General features: G+C 44.3%; 1 protein-coding gene and 2 long non-coding RNA genes across 9 annotated transcripts; 2 read left to right on the plus strand and 1 right to left on the minus strand.

Moving 5' to 3' along the window:
• Positions 1-686: 686 nt before the first annotated feature.
• LOC144057294 (uncharacterized) lies at positions 687-17,068 on the plus strand. The gene is made up of 3 exons (XR_013295207.1): positions 687-975; positions 1,052-1,209; positions 16,944-17,068. It is a non-coding gene; the product is annotated as an uncharacterized LOC144057294 (long non-coding RNA).
• Positions 2,240-20,221, minus strand: phf1 (PHD finger protein 1). 6 transcript variants are annotated; one of them, XM_077574672.1, is made up of 17 exons: positions 20,053-20,221; positions 18,890-19,045; positions 18,625-18,780; positions 18,228-18,306; positions 18,055-18,136; positions 17,006-17,092; positions 15,914-16,008; positions 14,422-14,570; positions 14,240-14,335; positions 11,019-11,087; positions 10,814-10,937; positions 9,369-9,436; positions 8,643-8,774; positions 7,592-7,670; positions 7,030-7,145; positions 6,658-6,726; positions 2,240-3,139 (listed from the first exon to the last, which is right to left on the minus strand). In XM_077574672.1, the coding sequence occupies exons 4-17, from the start codon at positions 18,303-18,305 to the stop codon at positions 3,001-3,003; spliced, it is 1,383 nt and encodes a 460-aa protein (XP_077430798.1). In that variant the 5' UTR covers position 18,306; positions 18,625-18,780; positions 18,890-19,045; positions 20,053-20,221; the 3' UTR covers positions 2,240-3,000. The 6 variants fall into 6 exon arrangements, with proteins under 6 accessions (XP_077430798.1, XP_077430797.1, XP_077430800.1 ...); XM_077574671.1 differs by having other exon boundaries at positions 6,658-6,830; XM_077574669.1 differs by having other exon boundaries at positions 2,988-5,620; positions 20,053-20,220.
• Positions 17,997-19,499, plus strand: LOC144057293 (uncharacterized). Of its 2 annotated transcripts, none has more exons than XR_013295206.1 (2): positions 17,997-18,141; positions 18,246-19,499. It is a non-coding gene; the product is annotated as an uncharacterized LOC144057293 (long non-coding RNA). The 2 variants fall into 2 exon arrangements; XR_013295205.1 differs by having other exon boundaries at positions 18,001-18,145.
• Positions 20,222-21,841: the final 1,620 nt, after the last annotated feature.

A 21,841-nucleotide genomic window follows, 5' to 3' on the forward strand; every position in this document is an offset into this window, starting at 1 on the left:
AATCAACACCTTCTGCTCTACTAAGGACACAAAACATTTCGACAAGGTTAATATAAAGAATTGGGATGTTCATAGTGTGTAACAATGGTTAATAAAATAAAATGAAGAATTAAAAATGCTACAATATCTAACAAGTACAGCGTGCTCTTTGATACAAATTGTTGTTTTAGTGAAGGATTCCCTTTTGTGTTTATTTGGGAATTCCACATTTCCTGATAAATTACAGAAAGATATTTATGACGTTATTTTAATTTGTCTAGAACCATAACTTATGAACCCGTAAAAATAAAAATAAAACAATCCGTATTAATTGTCACCAATGATTGGCTAAATGGCATCTATATCTACGCAAATGTCAACATACTTTGAAAACCTAATTCTTTGTATTTTTGAAAATCAAACAATATCAGGATTACACACGCCACGATTTCAAAATCCATTAAAACATTGTACCCTGGCAATTGTGTTCTTGTTCTGATTCTAAATTTTAAAAACAAAAATCAAAAACATGCAATAGTTTAGTTTCATAAAAATGATGTAGGCATTTATCAATTTAAATTTATAATAAAAAATGTATTGTGCGCAAAAAAAAACAGTAAGGCGTGTACTACCTGAGTGCAGCAGCCAATCATAGCAGTGGTCGTGCAGTGGGGCGTGTCCTGTCCAGAAAACAAGTGGATGCCGAATAACGCAGCCAACTGCGCAGGCGCATGGATTTTAAAGCGGTGGCTGCTTTCGACACTAACCAACAAAATATAAGCAAGCTTCACATTGTGCCGCTTTAACAGTATTCAGTTAACACAGTTGGTGTTTAATTGGTAACTTTTACCAGCAGTTAAAAATAAACTAACCTGATGAGGAAGAAAGCTACTTTCTCGCTTGTTGAAAGGAGCTAATTAAATTAGCGCCTTCTCATTTGGGCTGCCGAGCCAGCAAAACGGGCGAATTGTTTCATGATAGGAGCCACACTAACAGGTACATTGTTCTTCTTCCTCTTCTACTTTTCTAGCGGCTGAAAAACAACTTTAAAAAGGCACTTTGCTTTCTACAGGTATTTAAAAGGCGGAAGTCGTCATTTTTGCCTCCGTTTGGCCGACTGACAAAAAAACAAAAGTGCATCCGGCGGAAGAAACCGAAGAGCCAAAATGGCCTCTTTTTCTTTGAGTCGTGTTGCCTTCTCTGGACGTGGGAGACTGCAGCTTCAAACAGGTAGGACTGCCACAAAACATGTCTACTTATACGGTTTTGATTTGCAATGGTCCTTGATATAAATTATGTGTTTTTAAAAATCTGATGAAGCTTCAAATACAAGATACTGACAGTTTTTATGTGTTGTTTTGAACAGTCATGATTACACATAAATCATTATGGACGAGTTTTTAATTCTTCCGAGGAACCAGAATGCAGCATCAAGCTTTGGTTGAAAAGTTGAATTGTGGTCGCCACTTAGTGGTCAAAAGTAGCAACAGCACATTTACCACTGTCAAATGAAATAAGCCACAATTTTAGGCGCAATCTAATCAATTGTATTATATTATATATATATATATATATATATATATATATATATATATATATATATATATATATATATATATATATATATAAAAATGTAATGATTTCTTTGTCATTAACTAATTGTGCAAAATTGGGTATTTTACAAGTGTACAAACAAAGACACAGACAACATTAAGAGTACCTCAATAAAACCCATTAAATACAGTTTACTTACAGGATGTACTTCCTGCCTAGCCTGCCATGGAGACAGCAGTTTGTCTACAGCGTCATCCAATCAGTCCTATTGTGCATTTTGCGGGCAATTTCGTTTTTGGAAGAAAATGCAGGGACATAAACCGTCAGTAACACAATATGCTATATTTTCAAACATTGTAAAACGGTCACGAGTGTGTGGGTGCAGATAATGAATGGAAATAAGACTGAAGGTCAAAATTCGTCTTTGTCCTCTCATGATCATCTTGAGGGTGTTTGGTCTCTCCGTCTTCCATCGCTTGTTTGTTTGTTTGTTTGTTTGCTGCGCACAACGACCATTCCAGCCCTGGTCGCCAGTTGCAAATGAAAGAAGAACAACAGGCCTGTATGAAAACGTGTATTATTGTTCTTGCAAGTTGCATGTATTGAGAGAGTGTTTATAGAAATATAACTTCTTTAAAAGTCCACCAACTGCTCCTGTATTTAACAATTAAAAACAAAAAACCGAAGGCTTCCAAAAAAAAAGCAGTTCCAGAAGATGTGCGTCTTTATTCCCTCCCTCCATTTGAAACAATCAACCTAAAACAAGCACTTGACAGCTACAAACAAACATTCCGTTAGAAAACATATACATTCCTTTTCCGTCCCTAATACAAAGCTACAAAGACACTTGATGGGGCAGTCGCCTGCGTTGGGACGACACAAATACACGTGGCCATTGTTTCTTTCTTTGTATCGGCTGATGCAACTTGAATGCAAAAAAACAACAACAACAAAAAACATTGCCGCTGGACAAAAGATAAACGCACTTTTCTTATGACAAACATTGGAAATATATCTTCTTCTTTTTTTTTAACAAAAAAAATGGCACCTTGATCCCTCCCTTTCTGATATGACAATAAAAGATTGAACTCCAAAGATGAAAATCTTTGGAGTTCAATTTTATTGTTTGAGTTTGGTCATTGTGGTCGAGCCCCCCAAAAAATTGTGAAGTCATTTCCTGCCAACAGAAATATTTGTTGTTGATTTGGAATGTCAAGAGTTTTGTTTATTTGTCTTCTATTGCAAGGCCATCTGATTGGTCCAACCCAATTTTGCACGCATTGTGACAAATGCAACAGCAGTCAAGTCATAATTTAAGAAATTTAAAAAAGGCAAATACGTACATACAACAGACACTTGTAAATGAATGCATGACAAAAATCAATCAAATATTAGTTAAGCGGGCTACAATTTCTTAGTGACGAAATCTAATAAGTCAACCTTGAGCTGATTTTCAGTGCTGGGGGGTTAGGAGGGGGCGGGAGTCCTCAGTTTGCCAAGTTTGGACTGGAGGCTTCGAATGGCACGCAGTGAACTCCTTTCTTTGCTGGCCGGCGAAAGCGTACGGCACACATACTTCCTTTTTCTCGCTTCATAGTTTTTAGGGCTGAAAATTAAAGAATTGATTCATCTGTCAATGATTTTTTTACAACTCATCAATAGATCGCAGACAGAGTTTTCATTTATTCAATAAGAGGACACGATTTCAAATTGACCGTGCAGAAAATACACAAACATGACTTTATTCTTATTCACTTCCTTGTTTGGCCCAAAACAGAAAATTGTTGGCGCTTGCTTTCCAAAATCAAAGCAGACATTTGCAAATGAGTTTATTTTGGGGGGAAAACACAATCAGTCTGCTTTGACGGAGGACGACAGAAAAGGGACATTTGTCACAAAGAGACGGAACTTTCTGACAGTTTGCAGTTGAAAAATGCCTCCACCATTCGTTAATATTGAAATCGGCGTCGATTAGTTTGATAATGTTGTCGATTTATCAATCATCAGTTAGTTGTTGATGAATGTCAACATTGTTGCACTTGCAGTTCTATTGATGTTTTTTTCTAGAAATAGCAAAAGTTTGTGATTTTGAACTTTTGGGGTGAAATTTGAGGACGGCCCTAAAATGTACTGGAAGCATCGTCTTCCTTTTGACCGTGTCAACAGGAATGTTTCAGTAAACTTCCCATCGTTTGGAGCAATACATTTCCATGCCGGTTGCTTTTGAGTCGGGAATGAAATGCTCCCGTGTTTAACAAAAACTCGGAATGGGAAAATTGGTTCTGATTCAAAAGATGCAAGTGCATGGAATGGAATGCAATCATTCCACTTTCAGCTTGGAGATCCGTATGGAAGTCTCCTTTGTTGGACAGATTTATCTTTGAAGGAAAAGAAAGGAAAGGCCACATTTCCATCACTGTCAAGTTCATTCATACAAGATGGATGCAAAATGACAAGAAGAAAGTCATTGCATCACACCCTCGCCATCCAATCCGATCAATGCAATCGTTCCACTTTAAAATGGGAGAGACCATTTACCGTAACTTGCCGGCGTGTTCCGACAAAGCCAGCTTTGGAGCGGGGACCCCTGCGTGAGGTAAGCCGGCCGTGGTCATGAACGGACGCGAGATTAGTGCGAGTCGTTGCAAGCGGTTTTAGGCCTTGTTCAGACTGCCAGCCCAATCCGATTTGGAGCCCATCCAGGTTGAAAGTCAACATGGCTCTTTTGCAGTCTGAACACACACAAAGCACACGAAATGACATTTTTGCGTGACGGATTGAAAGCTAGTTTCAAATCCCATTTGGAGTTTGATCAGCTCGGAACGGATTTGACTGTCCGCGACGTCGCTCTACGCGTGCAAAAACCGAATGCACCCGCGCTCTCGATATCTCAATATGGGTTGGCTGCTTCCTCGCGCGCTCGCCAGTCAAACGCTTTGACGGCTGCGCTGCCTCGTCGGCTCCGCTCATGCTCAACCGGAAATACAGTGACAGTTGGTGTTACTTGCGCTGAAGCCGGTCTCGCTGCCCCGTCACTTCCTCACATGCGCAACCGCAATAAAAGAAAAGAAAAGCTCTTAGCGCAGCACTTGTGAGGAGCGGCAAGTTCGGAGCGCTCAACGGCGTCACAATGTTGTCAGATAAGACACGCGCTGGCCGCTGGCCGCCTCCGTTTGACGGACAGGTCAATGACGTGGCTCCGACTGGACGGGACCAGATCGGATTTGGACACTCGCTAAAAACAGTCAGGCCGACCAATCGGATTTGAGGAGGAATCCGGTTAGCGTGTGCCTGCAGTCTGAACGCAGCCTCGGTGTCCCAAAAAGCTTGTGACAGTGACTGGCTATCAGCCAGAAGTGCCTTGAGATACGAGTGAGCCACTTAAGCCAGTGGCCAAGGTTTGCCAAAGTCCAATGGGTTTCATCAAGGTTTGTTCAAGGTCGCAATAGGATTTAGAAAGCCTCATTTCCATCCTCTGGATTATCCTGGACTTTGGGGGGTGTCTGGGACGGACTAAAGTCTTTTGAGATATGAATGTTTGCGTAGTCACGCAGGGAATCGAACTCGTATCTCAAGGCAGCGCTGTCCAAGAAAGGAGAAATCAGCTTGTGACGTGTTTGGAGCGGTTTGTAAAGCTTGAGCGCGGAGCTCCCCGCTTGCCACTCGGCTGGAGGCGGAACCCCAAAAGGCAACGGTTCAAATGTCCGAGGGACATTGGAGTGACGAGCGCGTCCGAGATCAACCTGCATTTTCACACATCCTCCGTCCCGCCTCTGGCTCGGCGCCCGGGGTTCAGTACAAGCCCACGTTGTCCCACTCCACCAGGTACTGAACCTTCCCGTCCGGCGTGACCCGCCTGGCCAGGATTCTCACCGCCTCGCCGCCGCCCCAGCTCCGGGGAAGCGGCCCGTCTTCCGCACCTGCTCGGGCCACGCCGCCGCCGGCGAGCGCGTCCGCCTGCGGGTACGGCGGCAGGTCGTGCAGCAGGATGGCTTCTGCTTGCTTCTGTCCCGGCTGGCGGAGGTGTTCGCCCGAGTTCAGCGGGTACGGGAAGCAGGGCGGGGCTACTCGGCAGCTGTCGTTCATGCTGGGGGGGAGGAGTCAAAGCAGTAAAGGAACAACCATTCATCCACTAATCAAGATCATCCACAACTATTTTCTGCATGATGGCTTGATGGTCGATCGCTTGCAACGACTCATTCGCCGCCATTGACGACTGTTAGCGTCAAAAATAAAAAAATGCAATTTACTGGGCTGGCAGTGATTCAGCTTGTTTCAAATTGTCCAAAGTCTCCGATTCGGCCTCCCCACAGTAAATCCCATTTCTGGAGTCGTCCATGAAAGCTAACTGATATCAAGAATGCTAAAGGTCCGCTTTGACTTCAATCTTCAACATTTTTCCTTTGAAGAATGTTATGGACCGAACCTCTAACGGAGTCATCATCAATTTATGGAAAACAATTGCAGTCAGTATTGATCTGTTGTGAAAATGTCGCAGCTGTGAATGAGGCGGAATTGGCGTAGTTCAACCCGAAGCAGCCGAAGAAGTGCAAAGTCGTCGCCTTCCGCTCCGGGGCACGACTCGAACCTTCAGGATTGCTGAGTCATGTCGCTGGCTCTGGCGCAAAAATATTGTGCAGCAAAACTTCGTGCTCACATAAACCGGACAAATTGGCTCATTGTTCATTTTCTGTTATTGACCAGAGCCCAACCAAAAACCACGACAGGATCCGTTATCTTGTTTTCTTGCGGGGGGGGATGAAAATCTAAAATGAAAATAACCATTTTTATGAGCATCCCTTTGTGGAAAGACGGGACTCGATTCCAAATGGACAAACGTGACCTCTGTCAGAAAGTCAGCTAAATGTTGAATCTTGTTCCTTCCCAAGTCAAAGCAGAAGTTTGCAAATGTCTTCTTCTGATTCAACACAAACACAATCGGTCCGCTTTGATGGACGACTGCAGAAATGGCCAAATATTTTCTGTTCACAGGCGGAAATTGCCAAGATTTGGAAAAGATTTCTCTAAATGATTTGGCGATGAGCAAAATAGTTATTTTGCGTCTCAGGGTGTGAATTGTTGAACCTTGACATCAAACAATCAAGATGGTAGAGGAGCAAAAACCTGTTACAGTGATGGAGACCTCTGGAGAGCGCCGTGTGGTAGAAGGCGTACATCCGCTTCGGAGGCGAACTGCGCAAGGGAAGGCACCAAGAGTCCAATCAGGCGAGCTCACAACCACAACCGCTCTGGAAAACGTCACTTTTGCTTTCAGACGCGCATCAACTTGAGTCAAACTGAAACCAAAAAGTCGCCGCAAATCCAACACGGCTCAATCGAATGATCAGCTCGTCAACAAGCTCTGCAGATAACGATCCTGATTATTTGAATCAAAACAGGACCGAACTTCAGGAAAAGTCTTTGTGGAATGTGACCCTTTAACCCTCCCGTGACCCCATCGGCCGCGAAAATGGTGAAAAGGTGAGCGTGCGTCACCTCAGGTGAAGTTCCTCCTCGGACTTTGCTGGGGCGTAAAGGCTGTCCCCGCCCACGTAGCCGTGGCAACAAGGCAGCAGCTCGATGGGGTTGGACGAAACCGGCGGCGCGCAAGCCTGGACACCAGAGACAAACCAAAATCACGTCACGTCGTCGCCATTTGCTTTCAAGTAAACTCGTCGCCCCACGTTGATCGGGGGGGGGACGCCTTCCACGCCTAAATATAGAAATATAGAAATGTGAAAACCCAGAAAACAGCTTGGCAGACAACAACAACATTATTTAGCAAGTTAAAGTTCAAACCGTCAAGCCGTCAACCGGAAGCTAACACGGGAAGTCTGCTAAGCTAACCTTCTGCCACGCCTACTTGTTAAAAAAACAAATATAATCGTCAATGGCAGTAAACGCTTGGATTCCACTCAATCAATAATTAGCATGTGCGGTGCGTATGATGTATTTGATGTTGTCGTGTTCTTGGGTGAATATTGCGTGTGACACTTTTGAACGCCACGCATCAACGAGCGGCGTTGGACTGATTGACGGCTTATTGGGACAGACTGACCTGCGTCTCCATGATGCGGCGCTTTGATTTCCGAGACTCGGGACCAGACGGCCTCCTCTGGCACGGCAGCGACAGCGGGCTGAAACGCAAACACGCCAAATGGAAAAACATCAACACGCACGGGCGCGCGCACACACATTCATTACTATGCTAATGAGATGTGGCCCGCGGCCTCGGGGGGAGAAGAAAGACATCCTCGGATTTTGTGTATCAATCACCCGAGCGTGAAGATGAAAAATGGATTGACAATTTCTTGTCATTTATGCACAATCGACGTTTTCAAAGTTATGAATGAGCAAGACGAGGCGCTCGCTCCTGAAATGACTATTTTTGAATTGATTATATTGATTAGGTGACCACTTAACACTTAACCCCTGCAAAAACCAAATTAAGCCGTGACGGGAAAACCGGTATTTGTTGAAGTCCAGTCATTGTTTGTTTCTACACGGCATGACGGTAAAAGCATGCAAGAGCAGCTTTCAATAGGACGACGGTTCGAGGCAAAAATATACGCAAGCTGGAATGTCAAGTCTCGTCTTTCACCAAAATAAAGAAAATCCAACAATTGTCAAACTCATTTGACTTGGCCCGTCACCACAATTTGATTTCAAGTGGGTCGGAGCCTTTTATTGATTTATTTAGCCTAAAAAGCTAGGGGGGGGGAGGGGGGGGACACACAATTCCACCCCTCCCTTTTTTGGTGGAGGGCAAACAGTTACATTTAGAAAACATTCATATCCATACATTAAGCATCTTAACGCAAATGATTTGAGCAAAATGAAAATTCTTAACAAAAATGCTGCAATTTCAAGAATAGACTGAGACTAACATGACTCATCACGTCGTAGAAACGTTTCTATGACGTGATGAGTCATGTTAAGACTAGGACTAGGATCAAGAACTGGGGATGCGAGAGCACTGAGCACCGCCGATACCAGGTATGCTACTCAAATGTCATTTAGGTGGTCGGCGGTGCGCCCCCCAGTGGACAAAATGAGCAAGAGTGAAAACGCGCTGTTAGTTTAAATAAATAAATAAATAAGATGCTGACCTTCTGCTGTGGGAGATGTTGATGGGCGGATCGGTGATGAGGGGCGACGAATCGGACGACAGCGGGGGCGGTGCTCGAACCTGAAGCCCGAAAAGACACTTCTTCTTCTTGATTTCTTTCCCAGAGACAAACCTGTGCCAAGAAAACCACAAAGTCAGCCTGCCCCTCTTTGGATGCGGGAAATCTATTTCTGCGACGCCGTTTGTCCTTACAAAAATCATTTCCGTACAACCCAAATTCTTTGCAATTTGTTGACTGTTTGAAATATGGAAGTTGACGAATGTGAAAGCAAGGAAATCGATATTTTCTCTATTGTACGAGTGACGCATGTGAAGACTTGTGGAAGGAAAAAGCTCTTCATTTGGTGACAATTTGAGCAAACAAAATAACTTCAATAACGTCTCATATTTAATCGCGAGTTCAATTTGGAACTCATTTCAGCAGGTTTTTTTTTTTTCATGCAAAATGTGGAATCAATCACATTTGAATTGTGATCACGATTTTGGCCCCCGTGATTACATCGTCTTGATTGTTGGCAATTATTTACATTTTAAAGGCGAGCTCTGCTGCATGTGTTCCTTAAGATGGCAAAATAACAAAGCGAGGATCCGCATGCGTTGGCTGGACTTTGCCATTCAGGGAACGTTCAACAAGATTCGTTTTTTTTCCCCATGATGATTTGATTGTAAAATATGAAGCAGTTGTCCGAGTTTTTCGGCATCTTACCGGTCCTTTTGGGAGTTGAGTGCGTTGAGGAGGTTGTGACACCGCTCTTGCCTCGGCGTGTCGGAGAGCTGCGCAAAAAAAAAAAAAGGCAAACGCTCAACGCAGACAAAAATCGAATGCTTTCAAAAACCCCAGACTTGCCATTCCAAGCATTTTCTGTCCGGTAGTCCCGTGCGAAATCACTCAATTCATCCACATGCAAAAAGTCCCGATTAAGTGTTGCGCGCCTTCAGCGTAGTACCGTGTTGTGCCACAACATGCCGGGTGGCAGCGCTGAGCGAGATTAAGAGCAAAACATCATCTTGGTTTTAAGGTCCTGATGAGGCATTTTTCTTGGTTTCCGGGTCACTGCTCAGTACACGCATTGATTTTAAAGTCCAGATCTTAGATCTTTGAAGGTCCCAGCGAGGAACGTGCCTTGGTTTTAAAATTCCGACTTTGTTTTCAGCTCACTGTTGAATTTGTACATTTCACGGCGTCTGTTGAGTGCATACCTTGCCCGTAAGGTCCCAATTAGGTGTATTAGCTTTTGGTTCGACTGTTCCCATTCGGTAGGCTTTTGGGCTCACCGTTGAGCGAAGGAGCCCATTAGGGGCGATCTTTGGGTTCAAGGTCCCGATTAACTCTTTGACTGCCAGACGTTTTCAGAAAAGGGATGCCGTGGGTGCCAGCCGATTTAAGCATTTTGACTGATCTTTCAAGGTCCACAGAAAATTATGTGTTTGGACTATGGAAACACACATACTACCAAATGAAAGATTGGACTCTCATCTTTCATCAGAAAAAAAAAGTTTGTTTCTACCTTATTCCGTTTTTCAGTAATCAACAATAGAAAATGGTTAGTTTCACCTCTGTTTTGGGGAGGAAAAAAAACGTATTTTAACGTCTTTGGCACTCCCCCATAGGATTTTACTAAACGTTATTTAACGTTTTTGGCAGTCAAAGAGTTAGGTACCTACCTTGGTTTTCAGGTCTCTGTTCAGTGGATGAGCTTGGCTTTAAGGCAAAGTAACTTGATTTGTATAGTTTAGCATTTCATAGACAAGATGTGCGTCTCAGAATTAAAAGTACAAGATTTAAAAGCAAAGCAATGTTGTAAGCTTGATCATGTTTCAATGTTGAGGTCCCAATGACGTTGTAGGAATGCGTGCCAGTATTAGTTGTGTGCTTACATTGTTGCTACGTCTGTAAACACAAAAAGGGGTTTACTGTAGTACCAAGAGTGGAAAATCATGCCTTTCCTTTTTCTCTTGGAATAAATGTGTCAGGTAGACGTCCCCTAATGGCTCCGTTTTCTAGTTTGCACTTTTCTAATGCTTGCAATTTGACTTTAATGACAGTTAATGGGCTTTAAGTCTCCATTGCAAAAAAAAAAGCAAAACTGCCTGCCTGCAGCATTTCGCACAATTTCATCATGATGCTTTTAAGCGGAGGATTGACAGTACCGTGCCCAGCAGCAACGAGTCCCAGTTCTCATTGGTGAAGGACAAGATTTCATGGTCGAAATCAAAGTACTTGCGCTTGCAGCACAGCGACAGGTGGTAGAGCACCAAGTGGGCCAAGTCCACCCTGGATCGCAAACAAACAAAGAAAGCAAGAAGATGAGCCACTTGGGGCGGACAGTCAAGTCTGCAAATTTCCCACCATCACCAGGTCATGGGGAGTCTTTTGACGGTTTCCGGTCCTTTGTTACACACGGAACACTGGAACTGATAAAACCTGAAACACATGCAAAGGAGGCAACGCTCAATTAAGCTTGACAACAACAGCAAAGTACAAACAGGAAAGCCCAAATGGAAATGAGCTCACGCAGGGAACATGCGAAATGCTCATGCCGACCCATATTGCTGTCCAACCATCACGGACGTCACGCTAGCGGCAATATCACTCGATTCAAATGGTTTCCTTCGATTCATGTTTTACGACACGTTCCATCGGTCACATCGTTTGCAACATCGACGTCGGAAAGAAAGGCTGACGGGTAGAAAAGCCACGGCAACTCGTCCCCATCCATTCTTACGAAACGCATCCGTCGTATGTATTGATCATGGATTCATATCATTATCAATCCAAGACTTAAGTCTGCACATTCCTGGCGGCTCAGTTCATCTTAAGTTGCAGCTCGTACCAATCATTTGGAATTGGTCGATCGCTTCCCGGACGCCACCAGCAGGCCCCACCCACCAGGCGAGCCGAAGGGCCGCGGCGTGGTTTAATCTTGATACCTGGAACTCGCATCTTGGATGTGAAGATTCTCTTCCAAATCATCCACCTTTTTGTTCCACGGCGACAATGCGTCCGTCCAACTTTTCCTTGTGTCTCTTTCTTCAACCGCTGAATTTCCTGCAGAAGTAGCTCGATGCTCTTTTTCATTTCAAGTATTTCGGTCGCCATTTCTTTGAGGTTTGCAAGAGAAGATTTGATCTCTTCAATCTCGTCCGCTCTTTTTCCGCCAGGCGTATTGCAACAATGTAAAAATCAACAAAATAGTTATTTCGTCACGTGCGGATGTGTCCTTCCTCGACAGATGCGTCACCATATCATCGTCATTGTCATGTTACGATATTAAAATCAGCGCATCTCTTAAAAAGGCCAACTTGTTTTTCATTTGTGCAGTTCCAGCACCCTCTGGTGGTGGCTTTAATGGTGCCGTTTCCTTTTAATTAGGCATGTTTTGGCCACTTACACTTTACCCTGAGTCGCTATTGTGACCCGTTTGGGGCTTTTTGATGGTTCTGACCAAAGCATTTCAAAATAAAATACTGCCTCCAGGTTAAGACAAATGCTGATGGCTAGATGAAGGGCAACGTAGCACTTTTGAGTTTCCATTCACATTGTGTGCATGCCACGAGTAAGTGTTCTTCTTTGTATGTACAAAAACATGATATTGTGCTTTTTTTTTTTTTTATACAAAATCATATGCTTTTTTATATATATATATATACAGACGCTCCCCTACTTACGAACATTCGAGTTACGAACAACGGTACATGCGAACATGTCTGCGCGCATGTCAAAAAATGTTGGGAAAGAGACGCTGTAAGTTAGATTTTGTATTGCGCACCTTTTTCCGAGTACTGTAGTGCTTCTTTCCGCCGCTAATAGCGCCGCTTGGCGCTGTGAGAGCTCACCCAGCATTGGAGGCTCAGCAACGTGTCGAGGAGGAGGAAGAAGAAGAAACGCCCGTCGCTCATAGATGAAGCCATCGCACTCTTCCAGCAGCAAGACCCAAATATTGAACGTTGCACAAAGGTTGCAAATCAATTGAATGATGCCATACGGTGCTACCGCATCATTTATGATGAAAGAAGAAGAAAAGTGTGCAATCGTCGTTAGATGGCTTCTTTCGGCCAGTTTCTAGTAAATCCTCCAAGGAAGATACTCATCAACCCTCAACTTCTTCCTACATTGAAGTTACGGAGGAGGAAGCAACTTTTGAAGCCCATTCCAGCGACGATGATATAAAATGTTCCTCTTCCTCCTCCATCAAATCCTTAAGCATCGAGTACATCTTCCAAAAGTAAGTTCAACTTCATTTTATTGATCTTATTACGTACATGTACATACTGTGTGTGTCTCTCGCTCTCTCTCTCTAACATACGTAGTACTGTACGTATTCTCTTTAAACATCAATTATAATACAAAATATAGCACTGAAGCAACTTACGAACCAATTCACCTTACGAACGATCGCTCGGAACGTAACCTGTTAGTAAGTTGGGGAGCGTCTGTATATATTTATACAGTATCTATATTGCCAACCTCCCCACAATATTGTGGTCGTTATTGCATAGCGAGGTTGAATTGTGCTAAGATCATCCCCTGGCGTGTCTGTTAAACGTGCACGCGGTTGTCATCGTTCCAGCTCAACACGATCGTCATCCCGCTGCATCAAGTGGCTGTTGTTTGTCTTCTATTTCAACCATTAAGCGGGTGACCCTGAATCTCGTTGACATGGCAACAACATTGTGTTGCGTCAGTCGTCTGAAGGTCATGCAAATGAAACGTACGTGAGCATGTTTACGATTCTGCCTTCCATCACCTGCCTGGCAGACGTAGCAACAACGCCTTCTCGCTAGCCGTCAATCAAAAGGTCCGGACGAGCACGGCTCCCCGACGGCTCGGCCGTTAACGCCGCGTCGAGGCCGGACGGCTGATGACAACCGCAACTTCATGGCTGGCTACCTTTTATTAGGCAGCAGAGATTTCTTTTCTCTGAACATGATCGTCGCAGTGCCGTTTGCGAATGCCACGTCGTACGTTCTCGTGGTTGGCAAAAGGGGAGGAGTCAAGTGCTTTGACCGAGGCAGAGAAAACGGAGATTATTTTAGCCTTCTTCTCCCGTGCCGTAGTTTGCGTGTCCGTCGAAAATATATTCTGTGCGGTCGAGATACACCGATATGTTTGCGTCAGGACCGAGACGGATAGCGACGAGTGGTCAAGGAGGCCGATAAACGATATTCAATTTCACCAAAGAGGAAAATATTGGCCTCAGAATTTAAGAAAATACCTTGTCAGAAAAACGTTCACGTTTTAGTCCGTAGACATTTTTATTTAAAAATGGTAACAAAAAGTTCCGGGGCCTCTCTTCTACTTATCTTTGTTTTAATTTCAACAAAACGATAACATGCCGATAATTGTTGGGCCGATAATTGGTCAATCCTTAATGCGAGGTAAACGGTTCCAATTTGGTTGGCCGTCGATTATTTTCGCCATGGCCCGGTCGCTCTCGATTCCCTCCCTATCCGCTGTAACCATACAAACACATTTGCCGTGTCATACAATCATTTTGCCGTGGGAGCAATCGCGCTAGCTTTGCTGCTAGCACGACGTACAGCGTCCGAGACGGGTTCGAAATCCAGCACACTTGCCTGTCCCCATAGAGAAGCGGCTTGGTCAGACTCTGAGTGCAGGCCTCGTGGAACCACTGGCCGCAGCTTCCGCACTGAAGCATCTTCAGGTTCCACCTGCACGTCGGCAAAGACAAACATTCATTCGTTGGCTCTCCCGACGTCATCCTTTCATTTTCATGCCGTTTCCTTTTTCAACTCACTCTCCGGGTCCGGCGCAGTAGCAGTAACACTGCTGCTGATTGGACAGATGCTGCGCGTCCCAATCCAAAGACGTCAGCTGATAGGGCAGCCGCAGCTTCATGAAGTGCATGAGGCGGGCGAAGCGGCCACGTTTGATGGCGCCGCCTCTCTGGAACGCAGGAAAGATTGTCACCGTGGCGCTTCGGGAGGCACGCGGGATCTTAAGACGTAGAAAAATGAGCAAAGTCCTTTTTCCCACTGGATGATGACACAGTGTTTTAAAAAGAAAAAAAAAATTGGGATTTTGGTTGCTTGGTTGATTGTTTGATTAGATATTGGGGATTAAGTAAAAAAAATAAAAATCAATCTGCCGTTTATTGAACAGGAAACAGTGACACGCAAATAAAACATTTGCATTCGCAGTCCAATCGCTTCTCAAGTGTGCGCTCGTGCATGAAAGTGCAGTGACGTCGTCGTCTGATCGCTTCCAAATCAACTTGTTTTGAATACAAACTCTCCAAAGAAGGAAAATTGAACCGCTTTGAAAAAGTCACCTTCAATTGCCAATGAAGGCCGTTTAAAACAAGACCATTTCACTGACGTCGTATTTTGCCGTGCCCGTTGCAGCGTCTCTCCAGCGTTAGCGGCTAGCAGGACGTGGCTGGCGAGAAGCGGCAGGTGACTTTTGGAAGGCAGATGAATGAATGAATGAATGAATGCACGCTTTGATGTTGCCAGGCTGACACGGTTGCGCTTCCTGCGCTTCATTTTTCAACACGTTTTTGCTGCTGGAATTCTGACATCACTTTGACTCGGCGGCCAAAACAAGCACAGTTTAAATTGACGTAAGACAAATGTTGATTATGGAAAAATGAAAAGCAGTTGCTCGTTCATTGAAAATGTCTTTCTTGTATTCATAATTGTTCTTTAAAGCTGCATTTTGTAACAATTGGCCCCAAAAATATCTTTACAATAAGCTTTTTATTTGACCATTAATGATAGAAACACTTTTTGATGAGTAGATGAACTCCTGCAAGACTTTGGCCAATAGTTTTCAGACAGGATTGGGGTTCGAATTTCCCGCCCTCTGTCTGCAGATGTGACGTCACGTGCGCGCATTGAGAAGGGCGTGTGCAATTTCATTTTGTGAAATTCAATTTTCTGCGTTCAGCAGCTTTAACCGAGCAAATAAGTATTTTTGGGGAATGCAAATTCCCGATGATTCGATAGAAACAGCAAAATATTCGACAGCTGCAGCCATCGCGTGACGCCGAGTACCCAAAATAGCCATAATAGTTGTCTTTTTTGGGGGGTCCTGGCAGTGGTAAAGAGCCGCCATTCACCATAACAGCACTTTCTTTGTCTCTTTCAAGTCGCTCGCCTAAAAATAACCAAACGGGCGTAAGGCAAAATATTGCAAAGAGGACGTGAAGCATGATGCGTTTTTTTGTCGGTTATTTGCTTGTATGTGCTTGTGCAGGTGTGTCAAAGGTGTGAGATGAGCGTTGCGACCTTGGTTGCGACGGCAAAGACGCACTGGCGACATATCCAGGATTCGCTGTCGGCTTCGGGTTCGATGGTGGGCGTGTGGCACTCGGCGTGGTAACCTGCGGCGAGAGGCGGGAGGCTTTTCATTGGCCGCATTTTGCCTGAGTGGCAAGAACGGCACGGCCGCATCCGTTTACGGCGCCGTTTGTGTCTTGGGAGCAGGAGGTCTATTTATCAGCTCGTTTACACGCACGCACACACGCACGCACACACACACACTAGCTGACAGCAGCCATGTTTGTCAGTGGGCAAAATCTCATCTTGTTTCCCGCCTTTGCATTGTGATGCTCAGTGTCGGATTGCGATTGACTCGCTTGTCGTGCTCCAGGAGCGCACAAGCAATTCCAGGCGCAACATCTCATCCACAACTAATTGATTATCAAGTTATTCCGCAACCATTTTGATCATCATTTCGGAAAGCGTGTAGAACTTCAAACTATCGGAATTGAAGGCAAAGACGAGACTGCTCGTCTTTTCATGCAATCCAATGAAGACGTTTGCAAACGTTGGCAAACGATGATCAACGCTTTTGTCTTTCTTTCTTCTCAACGGACAAACACACAGAAAGGTTACAAAAGTTCAAATAAATCCATAAAAGGGCTGCCAGTTCATTATGAACTTTGACCGTGTTTTCTTCTTTTCATCTCAAGCCAGGCTAGACTTTGCCACATTCAATATGGCGGCGACATTCAGGTGGGTCTATATCGGATGCGTGTGCTTTGAAGCGCAAGCATTTTTCTCGAAAGCAGTCGTGCAATGCATGATGGGTATTGGGACACGAAGGCGCCGCCATCAATCACGCCTCAATCAAGATTCCCACTCGGCACCTCTTATCTTCCTTTACTAATGTTTTCTTCCCAAATATGTTATCGGCTTCCCTTCACGGCAGCGGCGGAATCGCGGGCTGCGGCGGCGAAATCGTGGGCTGCGGGGGGGGGGGGGGGGGGTCATATAGATCATTTATGACAGCGCCTTGTTTATTTTCCTTTCCCAGTCAGATCTTCAAGGTCGGCGCGGGAAGAAGTTGACGGCGCGTGATGAGCTGCTCCTCCTTACCGTGGCGACATTTCAGACAATTTACGAGGGGTTCTTTAAGAGGCGGGGCCTCGCAGATACAGCAAACTTCCTCCACACCGGCTGCAACTAAAGGGGGAAAAAAAAGGGGGGGGGGCAATGAAATTAGAGGAGCAACAATTGATTAATTGCCAACTAATTGATGATTAAATAAATCAATAACCATTTTGATTATGGATGAATTGTTTGAGACCTGGTTTAACTTCAAACGGTCCAAATGTTTCCCTCAGAACAGGAAAGCTCGTGCAGTCCTCCACGCGAGCAGACTTTGTGTCAAATTAAAATGAGACCTTTGCAAACGTCTGCTTTGACTTTGGAAAACATTCATCGAGGTTTTTGCTGATTTTCCGACACCTTTCTTGTCGACCAAAACAGGAAGTGAACCATCAACAATCTGCACCGTCCGTTTGGAATCACGTTGGTTGTGGAATGAAGGCAAAGTAACGCCAACTGGATGTGGACGGAAATGGGAAGTGCATGCGACCGATTGGTTGACACCAAAGAGCCAGAAAGCAGTCAGTGGCCACGAAAGATCTTCAATTAAGGAAATGCTTGAAAGTGCCACAAAAGGACGTCAGGATGGCGACGGACACGAGCGCAATTCCTTCCGGAAACTCGGCGTCACGTGACGTTGCCCGTTTTGTCACGACAGCGACACGTTGCGTCCTCATTACAAAGTGGATCGGAATTGCTTGTCAAAGGGGCCAAAATGTTCTTTGCAAGAATATGTTATCATAATATAGGTTAGCTTGTAATACGCAAGCGTTAGCGTATAGCGCCCTCTGCTGTTGACTAAAATTGAGGTCTTGCATTGCCGACGTCACATTTCACCTGTTTTCGGAGTTTGCTTACGTGACATCACAATGCACGTTGACGGCAATTTCAGTTGACAGGTGCAAAACAAAATGGATGAAAACGGACCAATTGATCAACTTTGTGTGTTTTTTTTTTTCCAGAATATTGAGTTTGCAAAGGACATTTGGGACGAGTTTCCCTGGAAGCAATCAACAGCTGAGAAGAGTTTTCCTTACAAGAGTGGATGTCTTTCCTGAGGACCCAGAACTCGGAGTTGTCCTCAAATCGGACCAGGCAGCACTGCTTGACGCCGTCGACCTGGGGTGGGTGAGTCGATCGATCGGTCGGTCGGTGATTGACAAAAAGCGACAGCCTTCAGATGGCAACAAAAGCAAAAAGAAGCACTCACCCTCTTGACGTTGCCCAGGTAGAGGAGCCCGTCGCTCCATCTGGCCAGCACGTCAGCCCCCTCGCTCACTCCCCCCATCCTAAGAAGCCACCGACACACACACGGCCAAGTGGGCAAATGGAAAATCCCATTTATGCGCTCAACACTTGGATGGCAAGAGGATACGGCCGGGAGGAAGATGAGGAAGAGGAAGAGGTGTTTACATCCCCCCTCTGTTTTTTTCCCTTTCTTTTCTCCTGACTGGATACGTCGTCAGTGGGGTTAAATGCCCCCCCCCCCCCCCCTGCACACTTTTCTTTTTTTTTTTAGGTGAGCACGAAGACGAGATGAGCACTCGCTGGCTTGAAAGGATGTGAAAGCGTCAAATTGACTTTGAGCAGCAGCAAAACTTGCCTACCTTCTCTCAAGTCCAACTCCTTCCTTCCTTCCTTCCTTCCTATTTGCTAGCTTCCTTCCTTCCCGTCGGGGTCAGGCCGATCCGTGGCCAGGCTGCCTGTGCATCATCATCATCGTCGTCGTCGTCGTCGTCGTCATCATCTTCACCGCTTGCTGCCTGTGCAAGCGTGCGAGTGTCAGTCAAGAGGAAGAGGAGGAGGAGGAAGAGCAGCTGGAAGCCAGCATGCGCTTTCGGCCGCCGTGTTTTTTTGCTTGTTTTTTTTTACCTCAACGCTTCTGACAGGTTTTGCCGTTTAATTCTGAGCGACTGCCAGCGTACATCAAACCGCCAGAGACGCCATCTTCATCCTCCTCCTCCTCCTCGCTGGCTGGCTGGCTGGCTGGCTTGCTGGCTGGCTGGCGGGCTGTCTCTCTCCCAGCGACTTGTTGTGACGCAGACATAAAACACGGAGATGGAGAGGGAGGGAGATACAGATAGAGGAGGGGAGGCTGCTAGGTGAGGGCTGGATGGACCCCCAAATTGGGAGATGATGATGATGATGGTCGTGCATGGTGGGATTTTTGGATGGGGGTGGGGTGGTGAGGGAGAGGGAGAGGGGGGGGGCAGCGCGCTTCCTCCAAACGGTCAATTAAGCGGCCAATTAGGGGGTCTTGAAACACCTCTTTAATTGCTGGGGCTGGCTGCTAAATTGGACTGTAGGGATGACCCCCCCCCCCAACCCCCCCCCCCCCCCAACCCCCCCGCAGGGCAAACGACATTATTAGTGTTCATCTCCTCTAGAGCGCACGAACAAAACAAAAAAGCTCCAAGATGCTACCTTTAATAATGTCCGGGTCAAAATCGACAACAATTAAAAGAAGCCAGACGAAATGTCATTCGAGTTGTCGTGTTTTTGTGAAGTTGCACAACAGAATAAAGTGACCTTAAACTGCGGTGCAGATTCACATGAGTTCTTTGGACCATCTCGCCACAAAATTTGACCACCTTTCCTAAATAACATCTTAGTTCTTTTGTTCAGGTGCTACAAAGTTTGCATGCGTGGAGGCTGTTCCATGTCGCATTTGTGACACAAAATGAATTTGACATTTAAGTCCAGGAAAGCACTCGTGCTCGCTACTTGAGTTGACGGTCACTTTTTTATGAAGTGGTGGGAGCCCAGATGGGACGCAGTCAATGTATTTGATCAGGAAATACACATTTAAAATATATATATATTTATTTTTTAAAAGGGTTGACAGCAGGGATAGGCATCAGGACGGGAAAGCGCTTCGGAGAATGAATGAATAAATAACAGCAAATAGAGGATGTGCTTTGAATGGATAAAGCATTCTAAGCAATTACTATGCGCATGTTCAAATTAGAACACGAGCAACAATCAGCAAAAAGTCTTCAATGTCCCCAAACGACTGCAATGCAAATGTTACTCACACTCAGGGACGTCAGCTGCTCTGCTTTGCGACCACAATGTTCTACATTTGCTCTTCTGTCTGCATGTGTACTATTTGTCGCGCCCGCCAGACAACAAGAAGCCTCGCGCCTGAGCTGTGCTGTGTGTATGTGCATGTGCGTCTTTCAAAATGGCCCCCGGCTGCCAGCATCTTCTCTCCTGGTGGTCGTACTGCTGCAATGCAAAGAGTGTCCACCGGGTGGAGTGCATGACATTGGGTACCACGTGAGGAAAATGCTGCTCATTTGGCGCCAACTGACAAGCTCAAAAAGGCGCTTTCTTTTTTATCTTTCTTTTTCTTTCTTTCTTTTTCTTTCTTTCTCTTTCTTTCTTTCTTTCTCTTTCTTTTTCTTTCTTTCTCTTTCTTTTTCTTTCTTTTTCTTTATTTTTCTTTCTTTCTCTTTATTTTTCTTTCTTTCTTTCTCTTTCTTTCTTTCTTTCTCTTTCTTTTTCTTTCTTTGTCTTTATTTTTCTTTCTTTTTCTTTCTTTCTCTTTCTTTTTCTTTCTTTCTCTTTATTTTTCTTTCTTTCTTTCTCTTTCTTTTTCTTTCTTTCTCTTTCTTTTTCTTTCTTTCTTTTTCTTTATTTTTCTTTCTTTCTCTTTCTTTTTCTTTCTTTCTCTTTATTTTTCTTTCTTTCTTTCTTTCTCTTTCTTTTTCTTTCTTTCTCTTTCTTTTTCTTTCTTTCTCTTTATTTTTCTTTCTTTCTCTTTCTTTCTTTCTTTCTCTTTCTTTCTCTTTCTTTCTTTCTCTTTCTCTTTCTTTTTCTTTCTTTCTCTTTCTCTCTCTTTCTTTCTCTTTCTTTCTTTCTTTCTCTTTCTTTCTCTTTCTTTCTTTCTCTTTATTTTTCTTTCTTTCTTTCTCTTTCTTTCTTTCTTTCTCTTTCTTTTTCTTTCTTTGTCTTTCTTTTTCTTTCTTTCTCTTTCTTTTTCTTTCTTTCTCTTTATTTTTCTTTCTTTCTTTCTCTTTATTTTTCTTTCTTTCTCTTTCTTTTTCTTTCTTTCTCTTTATTTTTCTTTCTTTCTCTTTCTTTTTCTTTCTTTCTCTTTATTTTTCTTTCTTTCTTTCTTTCTCTTTATTTTTCTTTCTTTCTCTTTCTTTCTTTCTTTCTCTTTCTCTTTCTTTTTCTTTCTTTCTCTTTCTCTCTCTTTCTTTCTTTCTTTCTCTTTCTTTCTCTTTCTTTCTTTCTCTTTATTTTTCTTTCTTAACACAATAGCTGCCGTTTTTCTTTGAACTTAACTAACACATGACGATCATGACCAACATGAGTGGCACTTTTGAGGGCTTCAAGTGGAAACGTTGATTTCTGCCCGTGGGACAATTAAAGGCCTCGCTTGTTGTTTCTCATTTTGCTTCTTGCGTCACACAAGACCCAAAGCAAACTTGGTCGTATGCCTTGTCTTCTTTTGTATATGAGTGTTTTGGTATCAGTGGGCTTGTGCTACAACGTTGGCTAATGCTATTGCTAGCTTGGTTGTCAGTGGAGTACAAGTGACGACTGTAAACAAGTAAGAAAAAGAGCAGACACGGCAACTTCCGGCTCCTTTTTCATTTTGGTAGCAGGAGTTGTCAAAACAAACGCTGACCACAATTTGGTCATCCATTGTCTCCTGTTGTTCAAAGGGTGTCTTCTGGCCTACACACAAAAGTCTACACACCCGTGTTGAAATAGCAGGAGCTTGTGTGCACTGCGGATCAGCAATGTGCGCAATTGTCAGCAAAACGAATCGATGACAAAGTTCGAATTTCCCAACACGAGCGAGATGACAAG

This window comes from Vanacampus margaritifer, chromosome 9 (assembly GCF_051991255.1).
Source record: "Vanacampus margaritifer isolate UIUO_Vmar chromosome 9, RoL_Vmar_1.0, whole genome shotgun sequence".
Classification (NCBI taxonomy): domain Eukaryota; kingdom Metazoa; phylum Chordata; class Actinopteri; order Syngnathiformes; family Syngnathidae; genus Vanacampus; species Vanacampus margaritifer.

What these genes read in the sequence shown, in the direction of transcription:
- phf1 (XM_077574669.1), bottom strand. Translation starts at nt 18,305, where the DNA reads ATGGGGGGAGTGAGCGAGGGGGCTGACGTGCTGGCCAGATGGAGCGAC. An exon ending in ACCTGGGCAACGTCAAGAGG is followed by an intron (nt 18,137 to 18,227) that starts GTGAGTGCTTCT and finishes CACCCACCCCAG; the next exon opens with GTCGACGGCGTCAAGCAGTG. An exon ending in GCCGCATCATGGAGACGCAG is followed by an intron (nt 7,146 to 7,591) that starts GTCAGTCTGTCC and finishes TCTGGTGTCCAG; the next exon opens with GCTTGCGCGCCGCCGGTTTC.